This window comes from Bombina bombina, chromosome 8, assembly GCF_027579735.1.
Source record: "Bombina bombina isolate aBomBom1 chromosome 8, aBomBom1.pri, whole genome shotgun sequence".
Taxonomy (NCBI): domain Eukaryota; kingdom Metazoa; phylum Chordata; class Amphibia; order Anura; family Bombinatoridae; genus Bombina; species Bombina bombina.
The window spans coordinates 20,454,495-20,480,724 of record NC_069506.1 but is presented as its reverse complement, the minus strand read 5'-3'; the positions used below and the strand labels follow the sequence as shown (position 1 = coordinate 20,480,724).

At 36.5% G+C, this 26,230-nt stretch overlaps 1 protein-coding gene across 1 annotated transcript in view; it reads right to left on the bottom strand.

Moving 5' to 3' along the window:
- ATP4A (ATPase H+/K+ transporting subunit alpha) overlaps positions 1–26,230 on the bottom strand; it is a 100,105-nt gene that overhangs the window by 7,120 nt on the left and 66,755 nt on the right. Inside the window, exons 7-19 of the mRNA XM_053690908.1 lie at positions 25,572–25,706; positions 24,356–24,473; positions 22,979–23,247; positions 20,109–20,307; positions 19,219–19,328; positions 19,006–19,140; positions 17,670–17,862; positions 15,111–15,286; positions 12,675–12,811; positions 10,690–10,840; positions 10,029–10,197; positions 8,362–8,516; positions 5,907–6,030 (exon numbers count right to left, since the gene is read on the bottom strand). Of these exons, the coding sequence (XP_053546883.1) occupies positions 5,907–6,030; positions 8,362–8,516; positions 10,029–10,197; positions 10,690–10,840; positions 12,675–12,811; positions 15,111–15,286; positions 17,670–17,862; positions 19,006–19,140; positions 19,219–19,328; positions 20,109–20,307; positions 22,979–23,247; positions 24,356–24,473; positions 25,572–25,706 (2,071 nt within the window). The remainder of the gene's footprint in view (positions 1–5,906; positions 6,031–8,361; positions 8,517–10,028; positions 10,198–10,689; positions 10,841–12,674; positions 12,812–15,110; positions 15,287–17,669; positions 17,863–19,005; positions 19,141–19,218; positions 19,329–20,108; positions 20,308–22,978; positions 23,248–24,355; positions 24,474–25,571; positions 25,707–26,230) is intronic.

The following is a 26,230-nucleotide window of genomic DNA, read 5'->3' as shown; positions in this document are numbered from 1 at the left end:
TTTGGCGCCTTCTTGTCTCCTACTGTAGATCGAATCATTGTTCCTGAACATATTGGAAGAGCTGCCATGACTTTGAACTATTTTACTTCACATATTCTTCCTTGAGCGCACCTCATTAGGGGGTTTAAAACTCTGAATTTGATTAATGTCAGTGTTGCATTACTGGCACTACCTAACTGTGGGGCTGGTCACAATCTTACACACAGGGCCGGATTTACATCTCAGGTGCCTGTAGGCACAAAATCCTGACGCTCCCCCCCCCCCCACCCCACTCCCCAAAAAAAGTGGAAAAAAATTAGGACTTTTTTTATTATTATTTAGGACAACTAAAAATAAATATTAGATGTAAAATTACATTTTCCCTTTTATGGAGATACACAAATAAACACACCAATTGCAATATTTGTTGGAATGGAAGCTACACCAAAAATCAATATTCACTTGACTCAAATGGCCATACAATTTCTATTATGTGTAACAAAAACAAATCATGTTAAACTTTTAATGCAAAATATTCTAAAGAAAACCCTATTTAAAGGAACATAAAATGTGACAGTTTGCTAGGGCATTTTATTATTGCACTAGTGCTTGCACAGAAGTGTGTTAGCCTCTTGCAAAAGAGTTAAACACATAGTCAATGTCAGTTCTGAAACAGCAATACACATCTGTGCAGACCCAGGTGAGCTCATAGGACATATTTATTGACATGCCATTAGTGTATTGCTTTTCTGGAGATGACTTTGACTATGTGCTTAACATTTTGTTGGAGTTAAACACAGTTTTGTGTAAACAATAGCAATATTAAAACTAGCAGCATGCAAGCTCATCAACAACCTGTGCAGCCAGTGGAAGAAAATGTAAAATTTAGGTATTTTTTCCACTACATGAAAAAAATCTTGTGAACTCTGATATTTTTGGTACAAATACACACAGATGTTACATTTATTTTGTTCTGAAATATAAATATAATATCATGTTGCTCTCAAATGAAAGCATGGAATGTTGTAGATTATATGTAATCCAGGGGTCAACAAATGTGTTTAAAATTAGAAATTCAATTAACCACAAAACACAAACATACCACACTTACTTGATAAAAGAACATATTTACAATTTTTAATGTGATGTGTGTGTGTATGTATATATATATATATATATATATATATATATATATATATATATATATATATATATATATATATACATACATACATACATACATACATACATACATACATACATACATACATACAAACAAATATGCCATGTGAGTGGTTTACACACATACACATTTTACAGCCTTACAGTCTCTCTACAAACTTTGTTGTCAAAGTGCCCTAAAGGCTGTAAATCACAATTGGCAGCTTGTAGTAAAGAGCAGAGCAGCTAGTCCCACATAACCTCCTCACCTCCAATGCCTTTATAGAACAAAAACATTCATCCTGAAGCAGAATTTAACCCCCTGGCTATCAAAATGCACTACAGCACATAACAAGGGAATTCACTGCAATCCTTTCTGGTAGCCAAGGGGTTAAAGTGCTCTGCTTGTTATGTTGTCATTCTAGGCAGCATTAGAAGCCTTGTACAGTTCTAACCTGTTGTTCTGAAGCCTTCATCCCTTCAACAAAAAGTGTCTGCACCACATCAGCATGGAGCTTGGCTGTGTGAAGCAACAGAAGTACAGAAAATAAAAGTGAAACTAAACATGCCTGGCGAAAATGGGAGGGGTTTAGTTTTAATCTTTGCCCCTCTCTCCTTCATGGCTCCCTCAACTGCTGTAACATATTCCCAATGAAACACTCAACTCTGTAAGTACCTGGCAGCACAATTCTTACTAAAATTAATGCCCTCACAAAAAAAAAATATATATATATATTTTTTATTACTGACAGGCAGGCGCCCCTCACTGCAAGGCCCCTGTAGGCACATGCCTACTGTGCCTAATGGGTAATCCGGCTCTGCTTGCACATGGTTTAGTAAGAAAAACAATTTTGAACTTTGTCCAGAATTGTGTTTGTGTGGTCTCCAGTGATCACAATCTCAGAATGCTTTTGGCTCTAATACCCCTATAGCTCAAAATCGTTACCTCCCTAAAAACAATACTAAATTGTAACCTTTGTCAATAATTTGATGATCTTGCAATCCGAAAACCAAATGGGCAAAGTGTACTGGTGCTGATATGTGATGTGTGCAATTAAAGGGACATGAAATCCATGCAAGTTTAAACAACTTTGTAATTTACTTCTATTATCTAATTTGCTAAGCTTCTTGTTATCATGTGTTGAAAAGCATACCTAGGTAGGTTTAGGAGCTGGGAGCTAGCTGCTTATTGGTAGCTGCATTGATATACCTCTTTTCATTGGCTCACAGATGTGTACAGCTAGCTCCCAGTAGTGCATTGCTGCTCTTTCGATAAAGGATACCAAGAGAATGAAGCTAAATTGATCAATTGGAAAGTTATTTAAAATGATATACAACAGTCATGCCAAAATGACATGCTCTAATAAAGCCCCAATAGCAATTCAAAAGTCAACAGTGATCTGGGGAAGTTCATTTAAAAAAAACACAGAGAGTGACATACACGTTCTCATACAAGCAAACATCTAAAACCTCCAAAGTTTACTACAATACAACTTGAAACAAGTTGGTCGTGTTCTAAGTTAGTCTAGCAATGATTGATGTAACATAATGTTTGTTTTTAATGTGGCTAAGGTTTTTTATAGCATTATGCTATGCCTTTAAATGGGTAAGGTGTAGCGAGATCGTCAGAGACAATGAGAGGGACTGCTAACTATTTTGATTACATGGGTGACGTATATGATACACAACATAATAAGCTATGTAAATTAGCCATGCGGTTTAGTTGTGAGGGGGCGGTTGCAACCCCTGAGTGGATCTCTCGCAACCGGAAGTAAATGGCACAAGTAGTTTAAATAGAGGTGGGGGGTAGGTGTTTAGGTATAACGTTTTTTTCTCACACTTGGTGTCTCGGAAACTTTTGGGAATTTGCCTTTTTAACCTCTTAACGACCAAGGACGTACGCCACACGTCCTCAAAAAAAATACAGTTAATGACCGAGGACGTGTGGCGTACGTCCTTGGTCTGGAAAGCAGCTGGAAGCGATCCTGCTCGCTTCCAGCTGCTTTCCGGTTATTGCAGTGATGCCTCGATATGGAGGCATCCTGCAATAACCCCCTTGGCCATCCGATGCAGAGAGAGCCACTCTGTGGCCCTCTCTGCACCGGACATCGATGGCCGGTATTGTTGGTGGGTGGGAGCTTACGTGGGAGGCGGGTGGGCGGCCATCGATGCTCTGTATGGAGTGGAGGGGGGCGGGATCGGGGGCGGGACCCACGGGGGCGCGCACGGGAGCGTGCGCGTGCACGGGGGTTGGTGGGCGGGCGCGTGCACGGGGCGGGAGCGGGTGGGAACCGCTACACTACAGAAAAACATAAAGTTAAAAGTAAAAAAAAAATAAGAAAGTTTAAACATTAAAAATCTAATCTAAGGGATCTGGAAGGGGTTGGGGGTTGGTCTTGGTGGTGGGGGGGGGGAAGCTACACTACAGAAAAGGGCTTTTTTTTAATAAAAAGGCACATTTTTTGCAAAACTGGGTACTGGCAGACAGCTGCCAGTACCCAAGATGGCGCCCATTAAGGCAGAGGGGAAGGGTTAGAGAGCTGTTAGGTGGCGGATCAGTGAGGTTGGGGTCTAAGGGGGGATCATACACATCAGCATATGTAAATATGCTTTTTTTTTTTTTTTTTTTTAAAAAGGGCCAAATACCTTTTATTTTAGTACTGGCAGAGTTTCTGCCAGTACTTAAGATGGCGGGGACAATTGTGGGGTGGGGGAGGGAAGAGAGCTGTTTGGGAGGGATCAGGGGGTCTGATGTTTCAGGTGGGAGGCTGAGCTCTTCACTACAGATAAAATTAACCCTGCAAGCTCCCTACAAGCTACATAATTAACCCCTTCACTGCTAGCCATAATACACGTGTGATGCGCAGCGGCATTTAGAGGCCTTCTAATTACCAAAAACCAATGCCAAAGCCATATATGTCTGCTATTTCTGAACAAAGGGGATCCCAGAGAAGCATTTACAACCATTTGTGCCATAATTGCACAAGCTGTTTGTAAATAATTTCAGTGAAAAACCTAAAATTGAGAAAAATTTAACTTTTTTTTTAATTTGATCGCATTTGGCGGTGAAATGGTGGCATAAAATATACCAAAATTGGCCTAGATCAATACTTGGGGTTGTCTACTACACTACACTAAAGCTAAAACTATCCCAAAAAGCTCCCTACATGCTCCCTAATTAACCCTTTCACTGCTGGGCATAATACAGGTGTGGTGCGCAGTGGCATTTAGCGGCCTTCTAATTACCAAAAAGCAACGCCAAAGTCATATATGTCTGCTATTTCTGAACAAAGGGGATCCCAGATAAGAATTTACAACAATTTATGCCATAATTGCACAAGCTGTTTGTAAATAATTTAAGTTAGAAACCAAAAGTTTGTGAAAAAATCTGTGACAAGTGAACGATTTTTTGTATTTGATTGCATTTGGCGGTGAAATGGTGGCATGAAATATACCAAAATGGGCCTAGATCAATACTTTGGGTTGTCTACTAAAAAAAAATATATACATGTCAATGGATATTCAGAGATTCCTGAAAGATATCAGTGTTTTTGAAAAGAAATGGTTTGGAAATAGCAAAGTGCTACTTGTATTTATGGCCCTATAGTTTACAAAAAAAGCAAAGAACATGTAAACATTGGGTATTTCTAAATTCAGTACAAAATTTAGAAACTATTTAGCATGGGTGTTTTTTTGTGGTTGTAGATGTGTAACAGATTTTGTGGGTCAAAGTTAGAAAAAGTGTGTTTTTTTCCATTTTTTCCTCATATTTTATAATTTTTTTATAGTAAGTTATAAGATATGATGAAAATAATGATATCTTTAGAAAGTCCATTTAATGGCGAGAAAAACGGTATATAATATGTGTGGGTACAGTAAATGAGTAAGAGGAAAATTACAGCTAAACACAAACACCTCAAAAATGTAAAAATAGCCTTGGTCCCAAACGGACAGAAAATGGAAAAGTGCTGTGGTCATTAAGGGGTTAATGCAACTTTAATAAAAGTGACATTTATTGTTCAAAAAATCCGGTGAGCGCAGTGTCTATTCTGGAGTAAATGGAGTGGAATTGATATATATAAAGGTATAGATATCTACAGATAAATAGGAATATATATTTAAAAATACTTGGAACATATTCCTCTAGGTAAAAAAAACTTGGAATGTGAAATATTTATAGTAAATATACAATGAAATACTTTATTAAATATGAATACTGCATACCTTTTTTTAAATGTTTTCATCTCCTTTTATCTATATATATATATACATATGTATTTATATGTGTATAAATGTCTGTAAATACATATATACACATATAAATACATATGTACACACACTTGAGACCTCATATCTTTGAGCCCTTATAACTTTTTATGCAATATTTTTTAAAATAATTTTTATTAGATAGTGTTATTATGAGTGTAACTGTACAATGCATTTTTATGTGTTTTTTGGAACTTTTTAGTCAAGCTTAACAGTTAACCGGAGCTTTAACAGTTAACCGGAGCTCTAAAGCTGCACTATCCTGACGCATTTTAAATTCAATTGAGCTCAAGCAAATGCATTTACTTATAAACATGTAATACACACGCTGCTTCTGACGCATGCAAAGAGCCACGATATACCCCTTATTGCTCGCACACAACAGTTAGCACGCCACTTGTAATGTAGCCCGTTTGTTTGCTGTTGGTGGTGAAGCTTATACGTTGTGGTCATGTGATAGTTGTGGTCATGTGATATGTTCACCTGGTCACTTTGCTTACCGATCTGGAAATAGGAATAAACTGCAAGGGCCTCATTCACCAGTCTGTCTCTACGAGGGTTTCTGGGTTTTAGATGCATGATGTCGCTCTCTGCTTTCTCATACGCCAGCGATACAGAGGGAAACTGGAGACAAAAAAAAGACAAAGAACAGGCTAAAAGGATTTGGTTTTGGAACGGCTGAGACATTTTCCTTGTTCCTAGATGTCTGTAATGGTCTTTATTGCACATCAAATGTTAGAAGGGATATTAGCCCCAGTCACCTGTTTGCTGCCAACCTGACAGAGTTGTGTGTGTGTCATAAAGTTAAATCTAGCAGAGTGTCGCTATCAAGTTTATTATCTATTTTTTAAGGATAAAAAAGCCTCAAAAAGGACTTAATCTACCAGTACTTCCTAAAGGGACTAAAGATAGATTATTATTAAATATTTTATGCACCTTTCTATTGTTATCAGGACATAAAAGGGGCAGGAAACCCCCAAAAATTTCTTCATAATTCTGATAGAACATACAATTTAAACAACTTTATTTTCTAATATGCTTCATTATCTTGTTATTCTTTGCTAAAGGAACATCATTGCACTATTAGCAGCTAGCTGAAAACATCTAGTTAGCCATATTCAAATAGCCAATCACAAGAGACAAATGTATGCAGCCACCAATCACCAGTTAGCTCCCACTAGTGTAGGATATGTGCATATTAATTTTCAACAATGGATACCAAGAGAACAAAGCACATTTGAAAATAGAAGTGATTTAAAAGTGTCTTAACATTACACACTCTCCCTGATTCTTGAAAGTTTAATTTTGACTTTCCTATCCCTTTAATAGGTTACAACAATGTGTGTGGCCAATAACCAAATTCTACTCTCTTTGTAAAATTGTGAAAAATAATGATAATCCTGTATACTAACAGTGCTTATGCACCACAGGAACCCCCATGCTTATGCATTTATAGCAACTCCTAACTGTCCCATGTTTTCTCAGTTTATGGCTTAGGAGCTTAGTGTTTCTACACAAGAACGTCCGGACTTCACCCCATGTTTACAGTCTTGGGTACAGGTTAGTTATGGCTTATAAAGCATTTAAAGGGACAGTCTACACTAAAATTGTCATTGTTTAAAAAGATAATGGGGCAGAATTATCAAGCTCCGAATGGCCCCTGAAGCTCCTGTTTCCGCTCGAGCCTTCGGGCTTGCCGGAAACAGCAGTTATGCAGCAGCAGTCTTAAGACCACTGCTCCATAACTGGTCTGCTACCTCTGTGGCTGCGGTCTGCAATCCACCCGATCCTATACGATCGGGCTGAGTGACACCCCCTGTTAGCGGCGCAAATCTGCAGGGGGCGGCATTGCACAAGCAGTTCTGCTTACGCTGTCGGCATTCAGCGATGTCTGTCAGACATGATAGTCTACAGCGTATCATGTCGGACAGACATTGATAAATTGGCCCCAATGCCTTTACTACCCATTCCCCATCTTTGCACAACCAACATTGATATATTAATATATATAACATTTAAACCTCTACATTTCTGCCTGTTTCTAAGCTACTATAGACAGCCTCTTATCACATGCTTTTTTACAACAGGAGACTACTAGTTTATGTGTGTCATATAGATAACATTGTGTTCACGCCTGTGGAGTTATTTAAGATTTAGCACAACACAGTACTAAATGCAAGTCAATAGATAATAAATTAAAAGTTATGTGATCAGGGGGCTGTCAGAAGATGCTTAGTTACAAGGTAATCCGAGAGGCAAAAAGTGTATTAACCCTTTGAGTGCTAAGCACTTTCCCACCTGGGTGCTAAGCACATTTGAGGGTTTTTTAAATTTTACATTTTTTAAAATATTTATTTTTTACTTGTTTTTCTTTTCTTTTCAGATCCCCAAGACATATACCGTTGGAAAGGTTAGGCGATTACCTTTCCAACGGTGGGTCTTGAGGGTCTGTAGCTGTTTAGATGCCTGAGATACAGGCTTCTAAGCAGCATGCCCCCTTTCCCTATATTGTCCTTTGTCATTTTTGAATAAATTTGCACGGTGACGTCATCACGTCATTACGCATGACGTCACCGCGCAGAACAGAAGCCCCGGCGATGCCTGTCACTCTACAGGCACGATCGCCGGGGTAGGAGCGGGTGGGAGCCCCCAGATCTCCCTCAAGGTGGGAGAGTGCTAGCGACGGCTCTGAGCCGTCGTTAGCACCTGAGTGAGAAACTCTGCGACGGCTCAGAGCCGTCGTTAGCACTCAAGAGGTTAATATAACAGTGTTGGTTGTTCAAAAGTGGGGAATTGGTAATAAAGGGATTATCTATCTTTTAAAACAATAACAATTCTATTGTAGACCATCCCTTTAACTCCATATAAAGTGACAAGTTATACAACATGATGCATACCCCCAGTGTCAGGTGTTTTATGACAAGATAAGTAAACTCTATAAGAAGCCATACTCACAATGTCTGTTGCCAACTCAATGAAGAGGATAGTGATACAGCCCAGGGGCAGAGGGACACTGGCTGTGATATAGATGAGATATGGGGCCAGCTCAGGAATGTTCTTAGTTAGAGTGTAAGCAATAGACTTCTTAAGATTGTCAAAGATAAGTCGCCCTAATGGGGAGAGAGAGAGTCAGCTGTATGATATTACACCACAACACTGGGGTATATTCACTAACACCCTCTCCAGTCTCACCATACCCTATGTTCTTCTATGAAGTTCATACAACAAATCTCTGTCTATTGTTTTGTAAATTAAAGGGACATAAAACACAATAATGTTCTTGCATGATTCAGCCAGAACATACCATTTTAAACAACTTTCCAATTTACTTTTTTTTAATTAAACTTTCTTTGTTTATTTGTTATCCTCTCTTTAAAGGCATGAATGTAAGTTCATGAGTGTGCACGTGGCACAAGCACTATATGTAGGCAGTTTTGTGAGAATGTTATACATTATCAGGAGCACTAGATGGCAGCACTATATGGAAGCAGTTTTGTGAGAATGTTATACATTATCCAGAGCACTAGATGGCAGCATAATTTCCTGTTATGTAGTTCTCCAGATGTTTGCACGCTACCTGTCTAGAATCTCTTTAATAAAGACTAAAAACAAAGTAAATTTGATAATAGAAGTAAATTGGAAACTTTTTTAAAATTAAATGTTCTGTCTGAATCATGAACGAAAAATGTGGGTTTCATGTCCCTTTAATTGCTTAGAATAAGATAGGAGAATAAGATAAGACTTGATGAGACTGGGTGGGTTGTTAATGAATCTATTCCACTAAAGGCTGTGAGGCTGAACACAAATTACAGTCCAAAAATAAATCTAAGTGAACAAAAATATACCATAATGTGCATAATGTGTTAATTGTATTTGAAAATTCATCAGAACGATAGTGATAAATAATGTATTTATCAATAGAAAATAATATGTTGATTCTCAAAAAAACACCATATTTTCACAAACCATTTACTCAATCTGAATTACAAAATGTGATCATTAATAGAAAAATATTTTAAAAAAATGTAGAAAATATAACAAAATTAAAAAAATAGACTCCTTGGATTGTTGGCTTCTTACAGCTAGAATGAATGAAACCCAGAATAATGACAAAGCAAATTTATGAATATTTTTAGATATACCGTACTTTGTTATATTTTTTGTTTGCTGTGGTTTATTTTTGATTTAAGAGAGTGGAAATAATTTGTGAACTATACCCAAACCTACAGTATGCACCACATCCAATATTTGGTAGTAAAATGTTGTTTCTGTTTAAATGATTATGCAGTCTTTTCACTGATTTATTTACAGTACATATTTGTGTATTTATTTTAATTGCAAATTACAGCCCGGTTCAGTCCAATAATTAGAAACATTTCTGTAAAAGGGGTCCTTCTAAAAAAAACCTTGAAGTATTTGTGGTATTCCATCTGAAGGATTGTTGAGGGTTTAAATAAGACGTACAGAATATATTTTCTTTGAAATGGGACAAATATATAACATGTTTATAAAGTTATTTGGATACATGATTGATTATTTATGGATTATTATTATTAATAATAATAATAATAATAATAACTCTCATGTCTAGTAGAACACTCAGAGGTTACAGAGAGATTTACCTTGTTCTACTCCAGTGACTATAGAAGCAAAGTTATCATCCAGTAGGATCATGTCTGCTGCGTTCTTTGCTGCATCGGACCCAGCAATTCCCATAGCAACACCAATATCAGCTTTCTTCAAGGCAGGAGAGTCATTTACACCATCCCCTGTCACTGCAACAATGGCTCCCTGGACAATGAGATTGGAAGTTATAACTAATTTTGGGTAGGAAAATGTTAGGGAAGATTCATTGTTGTTCAAAAAATCTGTACCAATGAAAACACCTTAAAAATAAATCAATTGAATATGCTGAAATATGTTTTTGTACATACGCAGAAAATCTTTTTTTCCCCTCAATCTAGAAATATATATTTAAAAAAAAATATATCTTAAAATACACCTAAAAAGAAAATAAACTGACTAGAGGGTATCTGAGGAACGTCTGTATATGGGCGTAGATGATGGATCTTTACATATTATATGAACTTGCATTTAAACCATTGAACTGTTGCTATGATTTTTGGCATTTTATTGATATGATAATACAAAGATTTATATTCCCAAATATTCAATTGAAAAAAAATGAGTGAACTAAAATATAATTATGCTTTCCTTTCTTTTTTGTTGCTATCTCTAGCATAGATGGTCTCATAGTTGGAGAAAAAAAAGGTTTATATTTACCAGTTTCTGGCAGCTCTCCACAATGATGAGTTTCTGTTGGGGTGACGTTCTGGCAAACACCATCTCAGGGTGCAACTTGAGACATTCCACCAGCTCCTCGCTGGTCATGTCTTTGAGTTGACCCCCGTTAATCACACATGCACGAGCATCCCTGCAGAGACATAAGACATTTGTAGAGGACTGAAATGTAATAAGACCGCAAAAAGTCTGTAAGAAATGTGACATCTAGATGTTTCCAGAAGTTTTTTATTCAGTCACATTATATCACTAGTTTAGATGTGAACATTCAAAAGGTCATAAAACTCAACTGAATTTGCCCTAAAGTTATGCATAATAAAAATACTGTGCAATGCACTTTCATTACCCCCCTTTTTTGTAATATTACTCTGAATTTTTATTTTATTTTTAAAGGTTCTCTTGAAAGGTTGAACAGCATACTCCAGTAGCCCAACCCTGCTACACTCTATGTGATTGCTTAATCAAATCAGGAGTTCAAGTATATCTATTCCAAATTGGTCACAGCCAAGGACATAAGATAAACAATGCTCCGGATGCTTTTCAAGGAGTGTGCCTCTAAACTACAATAGAAGGCACATTTTAAAAATAAATGTGTTTGCAGATCTTTTGAAATGCAGTGCTTAATTACTGATATATATTGTGCATCTATAACAAAATGGTTGTGTGGCTGGTGACATGAAACTATTACTTTGTTTGTGTGTGTGTTTTTAAATATAGGTACTAAATAAACTGTACTACATTTTGATTTGCCATCTTTAAAGGGACATGAAAACAAAAATATTATTTTGTTATTCAGGCAGAGAATACAATTTTAAGAAAACTTTCCCATTTACTTCTATTATAAAATTTTGATTTGTTCTTGTGATATTCTTTTGTTGAAGAGATACCCAATCTGGCGCTCTACATGGCAGGAGGAAATAGTGTTAACTAAAAAAGTACAAATAATGTGCAAAAAGTGAAAAACATAAATAATTATATTTTATTTCAGTATGTATTAAAAGAAAAGGAGAACCCCCCCCCTATAAACTGCCTGTGTCTTTAAATTTCTTTGTGAACCTCAAATCCCTCAGGTAGTCTCCACAAAGAAATACAAAGTACAAACACATAGCCAAATACTGTTTCATATCATTTCCCACACAATATGGCAACAAGGTACTCACACTTCCAGGAGCTACAAATAGCTCTACGTATTGGGCTCAACAAGGATTTCTTCGGATAGCAGCAACTTGCTTAATAAACGATTTATTGGATACAAATAATCACAATATTCAAAGTTTAAAGCAATTCAAATGTTTTAAAAAAGTAACTCGGGGTGTTTGTAAGTTCCGCTCTAGCCAACACTTAGAGTGATTGTAAACGTTAATGAAGTAAAACCCAGTATAAAAAATAACCTTAAAAACAGGGGCACTTTAATTCATTAAATTCATTAATGTTAAAGATTATTTTTTGATACTGGGCTTTAATTCATTAACATTTACAATCACTCTAACATGGGATCAAATCTGTTACTTAGTTTAAAATTGTGCTGTATTAATCTGGCTACAAATGTAACGCGCACGTATCCCTGAGAACTTTAGTAAGCCCCTCCTTGCGGCGGGATTGCGTCTCCGACATATTTTTCCCCTCTTGGTGGCTTTTACGAGAAAATAGTGCTGCCATATAGTGTTCTTGGAAAAGGATAACACATGCCTGCAAAATTGCTGCCATATAGAGCTCCAGACACGTGCACGCTCCTGAGTTTACCTCCCTGCTTTTCAACAAAAGATACCAAGAGAACGAAGAAAATTTGATAATAGACATAAATTAGAAATTGTTAGACATGCAAGAAAATGTCTGTGTTTCATGTATCTTTAAAATAAAATAAAGGCAGAATTTTACATCAAGCTGTGTTTCTATATTTTGCATAGCCAGTTTTGCACTGAAACTAAAAAAAATATTTATTGATTCTGATTCCTTATACTACTTACCGTCTGTTGACTTGCTCCACGGGGATGCGCATACGAGCGGCAATGTCTTCTATAGTCTCACTTCCCTCTGAAATGATCCCCACACTAGCGGCTATAGCCTTGGCTGTGATTGGGTGATCCCCTGTGACCATAATCACCTAAGGAATTAGCAAATACACGTAAGGGTTAGTGCACTACATTGTGGGGCTGTCCCATAACTGTATGTATGTGGTACTTGTAAAGTGCGGCTAATCACCCGTAAGGGTCTCAAGTCGCTGCTCATTTTATCAACTTTGGAAGGATGAAAGGCTGAGTGGACCTTGCCGGGGATCGAACCTGCAACCCTCGGTTTGCTACAGAGTTCAACCACAGTGCATTAGCATGCTGAGCTATCTGTCCGGCTAAGGGGACAGTCTAAGCCAAAAATGACTTGTTTTATTTATTGCATTACTTATCATTAGTAACTATATGGTTAAGCACATAGGTAAAGTCACACTCTGGAGCCACAAGTATTGCAGAACACACCCAGTGATTGGCACTGTCTTACAAGTGTCTCTGCTGACTGGTTCACCAGCCATTTTCCTCTTTCGATTAGCAATTCTTTGTGGTTTCTGAACGAAACTTTACCAATGTATTTAACTCACTTAAACGAATGGTTAATTACAGTAAGTAATACAAACATGTTGTGCCCTAACAAATTAGAAGTAATTGATGCATTGCAATATCTCTTTAAACATCTACAAAACAAAAAGAAAATATAACAGCACTGGCTTAATCCAATACAAATTGCTCTCTTGCCATAGAACAAGCTATTATGCTATTGTTTGTTCTCAGGTTGAGGGCCTCTCTCTTTTTATTTATGCAAATTATGACATTTTGGGAAGTCTCCCTAAGTGTGATGCGAGAATCCAGACGTAGACCCGTTGCTCAGTGTGCCTAGAGGGATATGGCTGCACCTCACTGACGAGGCCCACACTAGGCCGAAGCGTACGTCTGGGGTTTTGCTGTTTCATTCAGAGAGGGATTGCCTGGTATTTCGGGGCTGGACTGTACTGTGAAGTCAGGATCAGACTGATATGCTTCAGGAAAGTTCTTCTCTGTGAAAGGCACATGTTGAGCAAAAAGAGGCTGCTTTTTTGGTGGTAACTAGCCATAGAACAAGCTATTATGCTATTGTTCGTTCCCAGGTTGAGCGCTTCTCTCTTTTTATTTATACAAATTGCTCTCTCTCTACCACCCTACTGAGATGTTGATTTCTGCTGCTTCCTCTTGTTTTCATAGGTTTTCTGTAACCAATGCTGCACCATTAACATTTGCAGTAGACGTGGTGATTTCAGCAGTCAAATGTAGCTATTTCAAATGACAAAATAAAGGTACACCATGGCAACAAATTGGATAATTTGGAAATAGGGGATAAAATGTCCCTTTTAAGGAATCAGTATATTTAATTCAAGATATAAACAGTAAGGCTTTTAAAGAGATACCACATGACAAATTAACAGGATAATATAGGAAGAAGATTTCATAGGATATTAAACTCAAGATTAAATTCCTCATAAAAAGTTTATATAAATGTAGTAAAAAAAACGTAGTATTTTATACATATATATTTTTTCTACGTTATATATTTTGCTTATTTAATTATATATATCAAGCTAATTGCTTTACTGTTCAAGCTCTCCTATTGTTAATTTTTGGAAATAGAATAGGCCACATTTAAAAGGCTGCTCAAGGAGTATGTCCCTGGATTGCAAAACGGTGCATATTTTCCTAACATTCAGTCATGCTTCAACCTAGAAGTTTCTTAATATTTAATATTTAAATCCAGGAACATTTCAGTAGGGTACAACAGCAGGATGTACTGAACCTACAATATTATTATTATTATTATTATTATGTGTCATAATGAATCTAGTTCATGGCCTCTATTTAGTTTCAAAATTCCAAGTAAATGATTCTTAACATGGTCACATATAAGCATAGAAGCTGAGTTTAATAGTTCATTAGTCTGAGGTTCTCTGTACATTACAGGTCAGCCGTTCTTTAGTCAGTTTTATATATTTAGGAGATTACAGATTTTAGTGAATGGTTTGTGTCACTTTAAAGGTTCATATAACAAAATAATTGATACATATAATGTATTCAAAGCTAAGATTAGCCCAAGACACAGCATACAAATGTATTTTAATATGATACTAGTTGTTTTAAATAAGTGTAAAATGTTAGTCTCCATTAACTAATGGGCACCTCCTTGTTGCATGCTGGGTAAAATGGAGCAGGTTTAGCCTCATTAAGTCTGGAGTCTGCACTTCCAATTCTCTTGGGAACGGAAAAGTTGACAATTTTCAGTAAAGGGACATACTAAATAATATAACTAGACTGCAGAGTTTTTTTACTATCGATAATTAAACATTCTATATTACCATATCTGGGGTATTTCATTTCCATTTAACTGACCCGTATTCCTGCAGTCCGACATTTCATGACAGCATCGGGCACCGTGGCACGGGGAGGGTCTATCATGGAAATTAATCCAGCAAAGCACAAGCCACTGGTTGGGAAATTCATATCTTCTGTGTTAAAGCTGAAACCCCGTGGGTATTCCTTCTCATTCAGATAAAGGTGACAGAATCCTGCAATACAGAACCAATAAGGCACCCTCAGACTCAACTACACCAGACGTCACTGCACCTCATTAGCTTGGGGTTGTTTAAACTTGCCACAGAAAGCTACCTTATGTTTAAATGAACGTTAGTCCACTTATTTTATAGAAAACGTTTTAGTAAAACATAGATTTTAATGGCAGATAAGAACCATAGGTCACAGAAGTATGCCCAAAATTCCCTGAGTCCAAGTTTACTTAGTTTGTAGGATAGCCTTATGCTTATCTTTTGCATAAATTAGTTTGTAGGATAGCCTTATGCTTATCTTTTGCATAAATTAGTTTGTAGGATAGCCTTATGCTTATCTTTTGCATAAATTAGTTTGTAGGATAGCCTTATGCTTATCTTTTGCATAAATTAGTTTGTAGGATAGTCTTATGCTTATCTCCAGCATAAATTAGTTTGTAGGATAGCCTTATGCTTATCTTTTGCATAAATTAGTTTGTAGGATAGCCTTATGCTTATCTTTTGCATAAATTAGTTTGTAGGATAGCCTTATGCTTATCTCCAGCATAAATTAGTTTTGTACGATAGCCTTATGCTTATCTCCAGCATAAATTAGTTTTGTACGATAGCCTTATACTTATCTCCAGCATAAATTAGTATGTAAAGACAGACTTACGATTATGCCAGGCATTAATTGGTACGTAGGATAGCCTTATGCTCATCCCAGACATTAATTAGTATGTAAGATAGGCTTATGCTTATCCCAAGGCAATAAATATTACTTATGATAGCCTTATGCTTATCCCTGGCATTAATTAGAAGGTAGGATAGCCTTATGCTTATCCCAGGCATTAATTAGTATGTAGAATAGCCTTATGCTTACCCCAGGCATTAATTAGCATGTAGAATACCCTTATGCTTATCCCATACATTAAGTAGTATGTAGGATAGCCTTTTGCTTATCCCAGATATTATATAGCCTTTTGCTTATCCCAGGTACTAATTACTATGTAGGATAGCCTTATGCTTATCGCAGGCATGAATTAAAATGTAGTATAGCCTTTTGCTTATCCCAGGTACTAATTACTATGTAGGATAGCCTTATGCTTATCGCAAGCATGAATTAAAATGTAGTATAGCCTTTTGCTTATCCCAGGTACTAATTACTATGTAGGATAGCCTTATGCTTATCGCAGGCATGAATTAAAATGTAGTATAGCCTTTTGCTTATCCCAGGTACTAATTACTATGTAGGATAGCCTTATTCTTAACCCAGGTATTAAGTATGTAGAATAGCCTTATTTTTTAACCCAGGCATTAATTAGTATTTAGGATAGCCTTATGCTTAGTCATTATTTAGTAGATATGATAGCCTTATGCTTATCCCAAGCATTAAGATAGCCTTATGCTTATCCCAGGCATTAAGTACGTAGGATAGCCTTATGCATATTCCAGGCATTAATTAGTATGTAGGATAGCCTTATGCTTATCCCAGGCATTAAGATAGCCTTATGCTTATCCCAGGCATTAAGTACGTAGGATAGCCTTATGCTTATCCCAGGCATTAAGTACGTAGGATAGCCTTATGCTTATCCTAGGCATTCTTGAAGTCCCTCACAGTGTTTGCCTTTACCACCACGAACGGAATTTTATTCTATGTATCAATTACCCTTTCTGTGAAGAATCTTCCGCAAGTTACTGCGGAACCTCCTGCCCTTAAACTTGAGACCATAAAACCTTGTTCTGGAATTGTTCTTATGAAAAATACTCACAGCCTCAGCTTTGCTCAGTCCTTTAATATACTTCAAAGTTACTATCACATCACCTCTTTTCCTTCTCTCCTCTAAGTTATACTCTGAGTTTGTCATTTATATTTATTTGTTAGGCCATGTACTATTTTAGTAGCTTCTATTGTACAGATTCCAGTTTATGTATATCCTTCTGGAGATATGGTCTTTAGATTGATGACAAAATGAAAAGTTGACAAACATTTTTTCCACCAATAGAGCTGTGGGGGTTGTCCATATTAGCCAATCAGAAAGATTAGAGAGTACACAACTGATTCTGTTATATAAGTTTCAGTTTCATTTTAAACAGCTTTAACTAAAATACTTTTCAGGCAAAAATATTTTAAAATGTTTAGATGCTGCACTTGCATATACATAATAACATTTTGGAATAAAATGTCCCTTCAAAGAAAATCCCTGTTGCTAATTTGTGAACCAAAGCAATAAATAATTTGTAATAAAGTTTCCAGACCAGTACCGCAGTATCTACAGGTCCGGAGGCTTCATATCATTACCAATCATCTGTATTTAATGTGTTATGCATTGTATTTTTCCCATAGTCTGTTAGCCTCTTCTGAGCCAAACAAATCTGTGACTATATGTCTGTCTATTTTTATTACCCAATACTCTCTCTCCCAGTCCCCCTAGGTCCATGTACGCAGTCTGGAAAGCCTCTTTCCACTGCTCGTCCAGCGGTAGTTCCTGTCCCTTTATCAAGATGGAAGAGCAACGCTCCAATATGCGTTCTGGGGCTCCCTTCATCACCAGCAGATATCGCAGATCCAGAGGATCCTGAAGCTCGTGGATTGACAACTGAGAAATATATGAAACAGTGTAAAAAAGTTACAGGTTGTAACTGATAAGAACCTTATATAATCAGACATATTCATAAACCTCTATATAGTTATGTATATCTCAATATCCTGACATTTCTAGTAAACATGCATCACTAGATACCAATCATCTCTAGATCCCATGGTATTAAAGTGTTTATTGTATAAAAAGATAGATAATCCCTTTATTACCCATTCCCCAGTTTTGCACAACCAACACTGTTATAATAATACACTTTTTACCTCTGTGATTACCTTGTAACTAAGCCCCTACAGACTGTCCCCTTATCTCAGTTCTTTTGACAGACATCTATTTTAGCCAATCAGTGCTGACTCATAAATAACTCCATGAGAGTGAGCACAATGTTATCTATATGACTCACACAGGAACTAGCGCTGACTAGTTGTGATTTTTTTTTAAAATGCACCAAGATAAGAGGCAGCCTTCAAGGGCATAGAAATTAGCATATGAGCCCACCTAGGTTTAGCTTTCAACAAAGAATACCAAGAGAACAAAGCTAATTTGATTATAAAAGTAAATTGGAAAGTTGTTTAAAACTGCATGCCCTATCTGAATCAAGAAAGTTTAATTTTGACTTGACTGTCCCTTTAATACTCTTCCAATGCCTCTGCAGAATCAGGAGATATCAAGGCTCTTCCGGAAATATGCACCTGTAGGTTCAGGTAGCTTCAAGAATATTTACATATTAGACGAAAACCTGGAAGTGCTTAATACAACCTAAAGTTCATAATGTATTTTATTTACACCATTTATTTAATGTTATACAGAAATAATTTGTTTTATGTACATCCTTCTATTGGCTGTTCCCAACACACCCATAACTGAGTTTGTCAGAGAAAGGTACTGAGGTTTACAGACTAAAATACCAATACGTAAGCTAAATATTTTAGTTTAATATTTAATACTCCACAAAACAATACCTTATGTGGTATCAATTAATCCAAATTTCTCCAGTAAATGCAAACGATGGATGTTTGTAAAACACAATTTAGACATGACCATATAATTGATAAGCTGTTACAACGCATTTCGCACCACTACGGGCACGTCCCTCAATATATACTGTAGTTTCCTTTTGATGGTTTGGTTATGTTGACTCACCTGGAACTTGTTAGTGGAATTAAACGGTACTTCAGTGATTTTCCTGAAGCGTTCCCTGTATTCCATGACATTGCCGACTGTCAGCTCTGAGAACTTCAGTAAAGCGGTTTCTGAAGCATCTCCAATCACAATGCGCTGTAGGATCAGGTGACCAGTTAGTTGGCTGCTAAGTTATCATGGTTAGAGTACTGGTCTGGTATAGTTCTCTCTTACCTTAGGCACTGGTACCCCGTCCTGTCCACCTTTAAACGTGGCTCGGTTGCAGAGACTGACCACTCTACTCAGAGCTCTCCATGTGTCCGAAGTCTGATCAAAGCTTTGTCCTAATTAAGTAGAAGGTAAAAAGTTACTGCAAACCTTTATTGTTGTAAATCAGCTGACACATAGTACTGAAAACACGTGCACACTCCTAAGCATACCTTAGTATGCTTGCATGGAATGAGCTAAGTTTCCACCAAGGCTAACAATGGCTAAGGGTAAAAATGCTCATATATATTTATTTGTACATAAACTCTTAAAGGTAAAGTTATTTAATGGCAGATGTGCGACAATTCCTACACTTCTCATTTCACTTTCATGTAATTGCAGTGAATTAGTGGTGTTCTTAGGGTGCAAGAATATATAAAAAAAATCAGGGGTCATATCATTTTTAAAAGTTTCAAAGGCTTAGAAATTAGCATATGAGCCTACCTAGGTTTAGCTTTCAACTAAGAATACCAAGAGAACAAAGCACATTTGATGGTAAAAGTAAATTAGAAAGTTGTTTAATGACATGCACTATCTGAATCATGAAACTTTACATTGGACTTTACTATTCCTTTAAACTGTCAGATACATCAGCGTTATTAACTAAATAAGAGTATATGAGTACAAGATTAAATGTTTCAAATGTAGATTTTACATGATGTAAAAAAAGACAAAGAAAGATGCTCTAAGAGCAGATAACTAAGGGATGGCTGTGCAACTGTAGAAGGTTTGTGCACATAAGGGAGATCCCTGTAAATAAGTGAGTGTTGACAACCTACCTTAGGCTTACACTGGACAAGTGGGATGTAGATACAATCCTAGACTGTAACATATTACATGAAAATAAAAATAATCACCTGACTGATCCTCTGTGGTATCAGCTGAATGGATTTGGTTGTCAAACCACAAATGGGACACGGTCATTCTGTTCTGGGTCAGAGTTCCTGTCTTGTCAGAGCAGATCACAGATGTGGAGCCCAGTGTTTCTACTGCTTCCAGGTTCTTCACTACACAGTTTTTACGAGCAAGGCGTTTTGCTGTAAGAGAAAGACAAACCTGCAACGACGAGAAGCCGCTTGTCAGGTAAGGTAAACCAAGGAAACTGCTACAGCTGGGCCTTAAGGACTGACTGCTTACTGGCTGATTAAACAATATAATTATTTTTGGAGTTTTCAGTGTCTTAGAAAATATATTTTGGGTAGGTTTAACTACATACCTTGGTTGTTTCTATGGATTTTTTTTCATCTAAAGAAATATGATCATTTGGGGGTTAGTTAAAAGTTTAGGGTATTGCTAAAATGATACTTAAAGGGACATGAAACCCAAATTATTTCTTTCACGATTCCGATAGAAAATGACATTTTAAACAACTTTCCAATTTACTTTTATTATCTAATTTGTTTCATTCTCTTGATATCCTTTGTAGAAAAGCATATCTAGATAGGCTCAGTAGCTTCTGATTGGTTGCTGCACATAGATGCCTCACATGATTGGCTCACCCATGTGTATTGTTATTTCTTCAACAAAGGATATCTAATCTAAATAATGAAACCAATTAGATAATAGAAGTAAATTGGAAAGTTGTTTAAAGTTGTATTCTCTATCTCAGTGATTTTTAACCTTTTTTTTTGCCGTGGCACACTTTTTTACATTAAAAAATCCTGTGGCACACCACCATCCCAAAATTTAAAAAAAATCACACATTGTAGCCTAATACAGCATATATATATACACATACACACAAACACACACATACTGTATGTATTGTGCTGTTATGCCATGCCTCCTACAAACTATCCCTGCACTGGGAGTAAAAAACAAGCAAAGTTTAAAAAATATGTCACACTGTTGTCAGTCTGCCGTGGCACACCTGAGGATCTCTCACGGCACACTAGTGTACCACGGCACACTGGTTGAAAAACACTGCTGTATCTGAATCATGAAAGAAACATTTTGGGTTTCATGTCCCTTTAAATTGTGAAGCTTGTACCTAAAGGGAATATGATAACCACAATGTTTATATATCATTGCAATAAAGTGTTTTGACAATAAAAAAATACACAGAATGATATTAAATTGTTAATGGCAAACAATTAATGACTTGATATTATTGGCTAAATATAAAAAACATGCATTAAAGGGACAGTCTACACCAGAATTTGTATTGTTTCGAAAAGATAGATAATCCCTTTATTATCTATTCCTTAGTTTTGCATAACCAACACAGTTATATAAATACACTTTTTACCTCTGTGATTATCTTGTATTTAAGCCTCTGCAAACTGTCCCCTTATTTCAGTTCTTTTGACAGACATGCATTTTGACCAATCAGTGCTGGCTTCTAGGAACTTCACGTGCGTGAGCACAGTGTTATCTATATGACACAAATGAACTAACACCCTCTAGTGGTGACAAAATGTAAAAATGCCCTGAGAGAAGAGGTGGCCTTTAAGGACTTAAAAATTAGCATATGAACCTCCTAGGTTTAGCTATCAACTAAGAATACCAAGAGAACAAAGCAAAATTAGTGATAAAAATAAATTGGAAAATTGTTTAAAATTACATTCTCTATCTGAATCATGAAAGTTTATTTTGGACTAGACTGTCCCTTTAAGACAAGTAATCATGAATATTTAATCAATTATTAATCATATGTTACTTTTGCTGAGTGTATTTTGCTTCCATGAAAGTTGGTGGAGATCCTTGTGAAACCTCCTTCTGAGGTTCACTGTCATCTATATATCGGAGTTTACTTATAGTACAAGATCCTGGGTTCAGCTTACACAGACAGGTTGTGTTAATGGGATAATATACACAGGCCAGGAACTGATAAGGATTTATTGTATTCAACAATGCAGCAGGTACACCCTTTTAAATGCACTGGGTTTTCTCCCACCTCAACCTGAGAGATTAATTTCTGCTGCTGCCTCTTGTTTAGTTTTTGTTTAGTTTTTGTTTTTATATCCAACACTGCAGTATAGGTGGTAGTTTTAACAAACAAATGCAGTTATTTCAAATGACAAAATAAAGGTGAAGGAGCTATTTGTAAACAGTTCAATACACTCCAGCAGGTAAAATAAATAATTTCTATGTTTTTTTTTAATTTGTTTTATTAATGTAGGGGTTGTCACTGTCCAAGACTTTTTTTTTATTCAGACAGAGAATGCAATTTTAAATAACTTTCCAACTTACCTCTATTGTATAATTTGTTTAGTTCTTTTGGTATCCATTTCTGAAAAGCATACCTAGGTAGGTTCAGGAGCAGCAATGCATTACTGGGTGCTAGCTGCTGATTGGTGGCTGCACATATATGCTTCTTCTCATTGGTTCGCCCAATGTGTTCAGCTATCTCCCAGTAGTGCATTGCTGCTCCTTCCACAAAGGCTACCAAGAAAATGAAGCAAATTAGATAAAAGAAGTAAATTGGGGAAGAATTTCAAATTGTATACTCTATCTGAATAATGAAAGAAACATTTTGGGTTTCATATCTTAAGACCCAGTTACACAAAGACATGAACTCCATTTCCCCTCATCAAAAAATATTTAAGCATGATTAAATAGTGCAAGGGTTTTTTCTATCCCTTTAATGGATTGCAAATACGGCTCATGCTTTAAGACTAATGAATTAATTTGTTATAAAAAGTGATCTAATGTCCATGTATTTAATACTTGAACTGAAGATTTCATGCAAACAGAATTTCTTACTGTTTAGAACTGCAGATCTTACCGTGACGGTGGCCAGTAGACCCTCAGGGACGTAAGCTACCACAATAGCCATAAAGAAAACCATAGCTCTCAGGAAGGGATATCCGATCACCATTGCAACAACAAAGAAGGTGGCTCCGAAGAATACAGCAAGTCCGGCAATGATATCTACAAAGTGTTCAATCTCAATGGCGATGGGAGTCTTCTCATTCCCCACTCCTGACGCCAGAGTGGCAATGCGTCCAATAATTGTGCGATCTCCTGTGTTGATTATAATTCCTGTTGCTGCACCTGTATGGGGATCATATACTTAATACTAATGGACAAATTACGCTCTTACTCATAATGACACCTTGATATTGGCCAACAAAATCCATCAACAAAATATATACGTATATATCAAAGCTCTGATTAACTGTATTTATATGTATGTATATATATGTTTTGTATGTGTGTATATATGTATTTATGTATTTATATGTATGTATATATATGTTTTGTATGTGTGTATATATGTATTTATGTATTTATATGTGTATTTACGTATTTACAGACATTTGTACACATATAAATACATAAATACATGTGTATACATATATAGAAATATATACATAAATTCATTAGAGCCCTTTGCAGTTAAGTAGATGAAAACATGTAAAACATATTTATGCAATAAATGTTATACTGTGTATTTACTGTAAATATTTCACATTCCAATGTTCTGCACATAGCAAAATTTGTTCAAAGTATTCAAAATATGTATTTATAAATAGATATAGCTATATATATATATATATATATATATATACCTATATATATTCATGTATATATATATATATATATATACAGTGTGTGTGTGTATATATATCTATACCTATATATATTCATGTATATATATATATATATATATTGTATATATGTGTATATATATCTATACCTATATATATATATATATATTTGTGCAAAAAAATATTGATATTTAGAAATATGTATTTATGAATCAATAGAACATATTCTGCTATATGAAGAACATTGGAATGTGAAATATTCATATTTTCACATTGGGTTAGTGCACTTGAGAACATGTGATTGTGTTTGTGCGCAAGTAGGGTGTTAGTTTTTCCCCCCACTTTTTTTCCCTCTATTTACTTCTGTGGAAGAATGGGTAATTGCACGAGTGATATTATAAGTTCGGCTTTCCTGCTATGCCCTTGTGACAACAGTGGAACAATAGCAAAAATACAAATCACAGAATCATCTTTGGTGGGTGGAACACAAGGTACTTAGAGATTATTACCGTTCCATATAACCCTCTAGAAAACAGACTTTGGTTACAGCTGTAACCCAGGATTTCAGGGTCAGATCCTGGAAGTGCCCTGGTTTGATGGTGAGATCTTACCTTCCAAACACATTGTAGAAAAAAAAGCAATATTCCTGGTCTCCAGAGGGCTCTCATGGGTATATTCTGGGGAACGTGTCTGAGGCTCAGACTCTCCAGTCAGAGATGAGTTATCAACCTTAAGGAAGTTAAATTAAATGCAATTAGACCAGAGATCCCAAGCAATTTCCATTCTTAATGTAGGACATCAAACTACCTGTGTGTAAGTTGTGAAAACTGAATTTAGACATTTACATTGTTTAATGTTTTCTCTTTTTTAAATAGGATTTGTGTTTGTGATGTCAGCTAGAAGAACTACTCGCCCCAAGTATTTTATCTGAATGATATAAAAACAAATGATCAGTAACAGACCTACTCAACAGAGGGCCCTGGTGCAAAGTTTTTTTGGGTCCTCAAAGGTAACTCGGTAGTAAGCAATAGGAATAATATACATGCTGCTCTGTATAATTATTTTGAGGATAGATGGATCTGCAACATGTACTAATAAAAGGCTCTCCTGCATTAGGATTGTACACAATCTTCACCCACCTATATACAGACTGGCTACTATTGGCCCCCCTTACACTTGGCCCCTAGTGCCACTGCACCTGCTGCACCAATGGTAGTTCTGCCCCGGCAAATGATGGAAAATACTTATTTGGGTCATATAAGGTCCTTTTTTTGTTTTGTGGAAGGTCATTGTCCCTGTGCACTATCCCCAAGCTTATATGAAAAAGGGAAATTTTAGTACCATGACATTTTTCTAAAGTATGTAAGCTCACCTGCCCACCTCAAGTCTTACACTCATCTATTTCAGTATATTGAGTGGGACTCACCTATGGGGTTTGGCTTGTCATGGGAAGGTTGAACTTACTACTTTAGCCAAAATATAGTACTAAAAATCCCCTTTGTCCTCAGTGTTCCCTCTAAATCCAGTTTTGTGAGCGACCCAGCAGTGAAACAGTTAATTAGAGCAATAAGCAAACACTACACGATGCAGACTGCAAGGTGTGGTTCCCTTATTAACTGTTTTACTGCTGGGCTGCGCACAAAACTGGCCTTAGAGGGAACACTATTTATCATAGATGTTTTGGGATAGTGTGCTGGTAACAGTTTTTCTGTTGTTTGTAAAATGTGACTGAATTTTTTCTTTGCTGCAGCCCATTAAAAAGCAGGGGGGTTTATTTTACTCTGTTTGCAATTCTGGGTCCTGTCAAGGTCAGAGAGGTTTCAGTACTTTGCATCCTTGTGAAGATGTAATTCTTATGTCAGCCGGCACACGGTCCCCTCCTTTAATCTCCACCAGATCTCCCACCACCAGCTGGTTGGCATTAATCTGAAACTTGTCTCCATCACGGATTACAGTAGCTTGCTGAAAAATACAGACAGAATTATTACTTGGGAGTTTGGGAAATTACAAGTATATATGTAGAACACTGAGGGGTGTCATACATAGCGCTCTACATTAAAGAAATAGAAAGCTCTGTATTATGCATTTAAAAGAGTACTTTTTAAACATATAAATGTGTGTGTGCATGAGTGTGTGTGTGTGTGAGTGAGTGCATGAGTAAATGTGTGTGTATAAGTGTGTGTGCATGAGTAAATGTGTGTGTGTAAGTGTGTGTGTGTAAGTGCGTGCGTGTATGAGTGTGTGTGTCAGTGCATGTGTTTGCATGAGTGTGTGGGAGTGTTTGTGTGTATGAGTGTGTGTGCATGAGCGTGTGAATGTGTGTGACTGTGTATGAGTGCGCAAGTAAATGTGTGCGTTTGTGTGTGTGTGTATGAGTTTGCGTGTGTATGTGAGTGTGTGTATGAGTGTGTGTATAAGTGAGTGAGTAAATGTGTGCGTGTGTGTATGAGTGTGTGTGTATGAGTGTGTGTGTATGATTGAGTGTG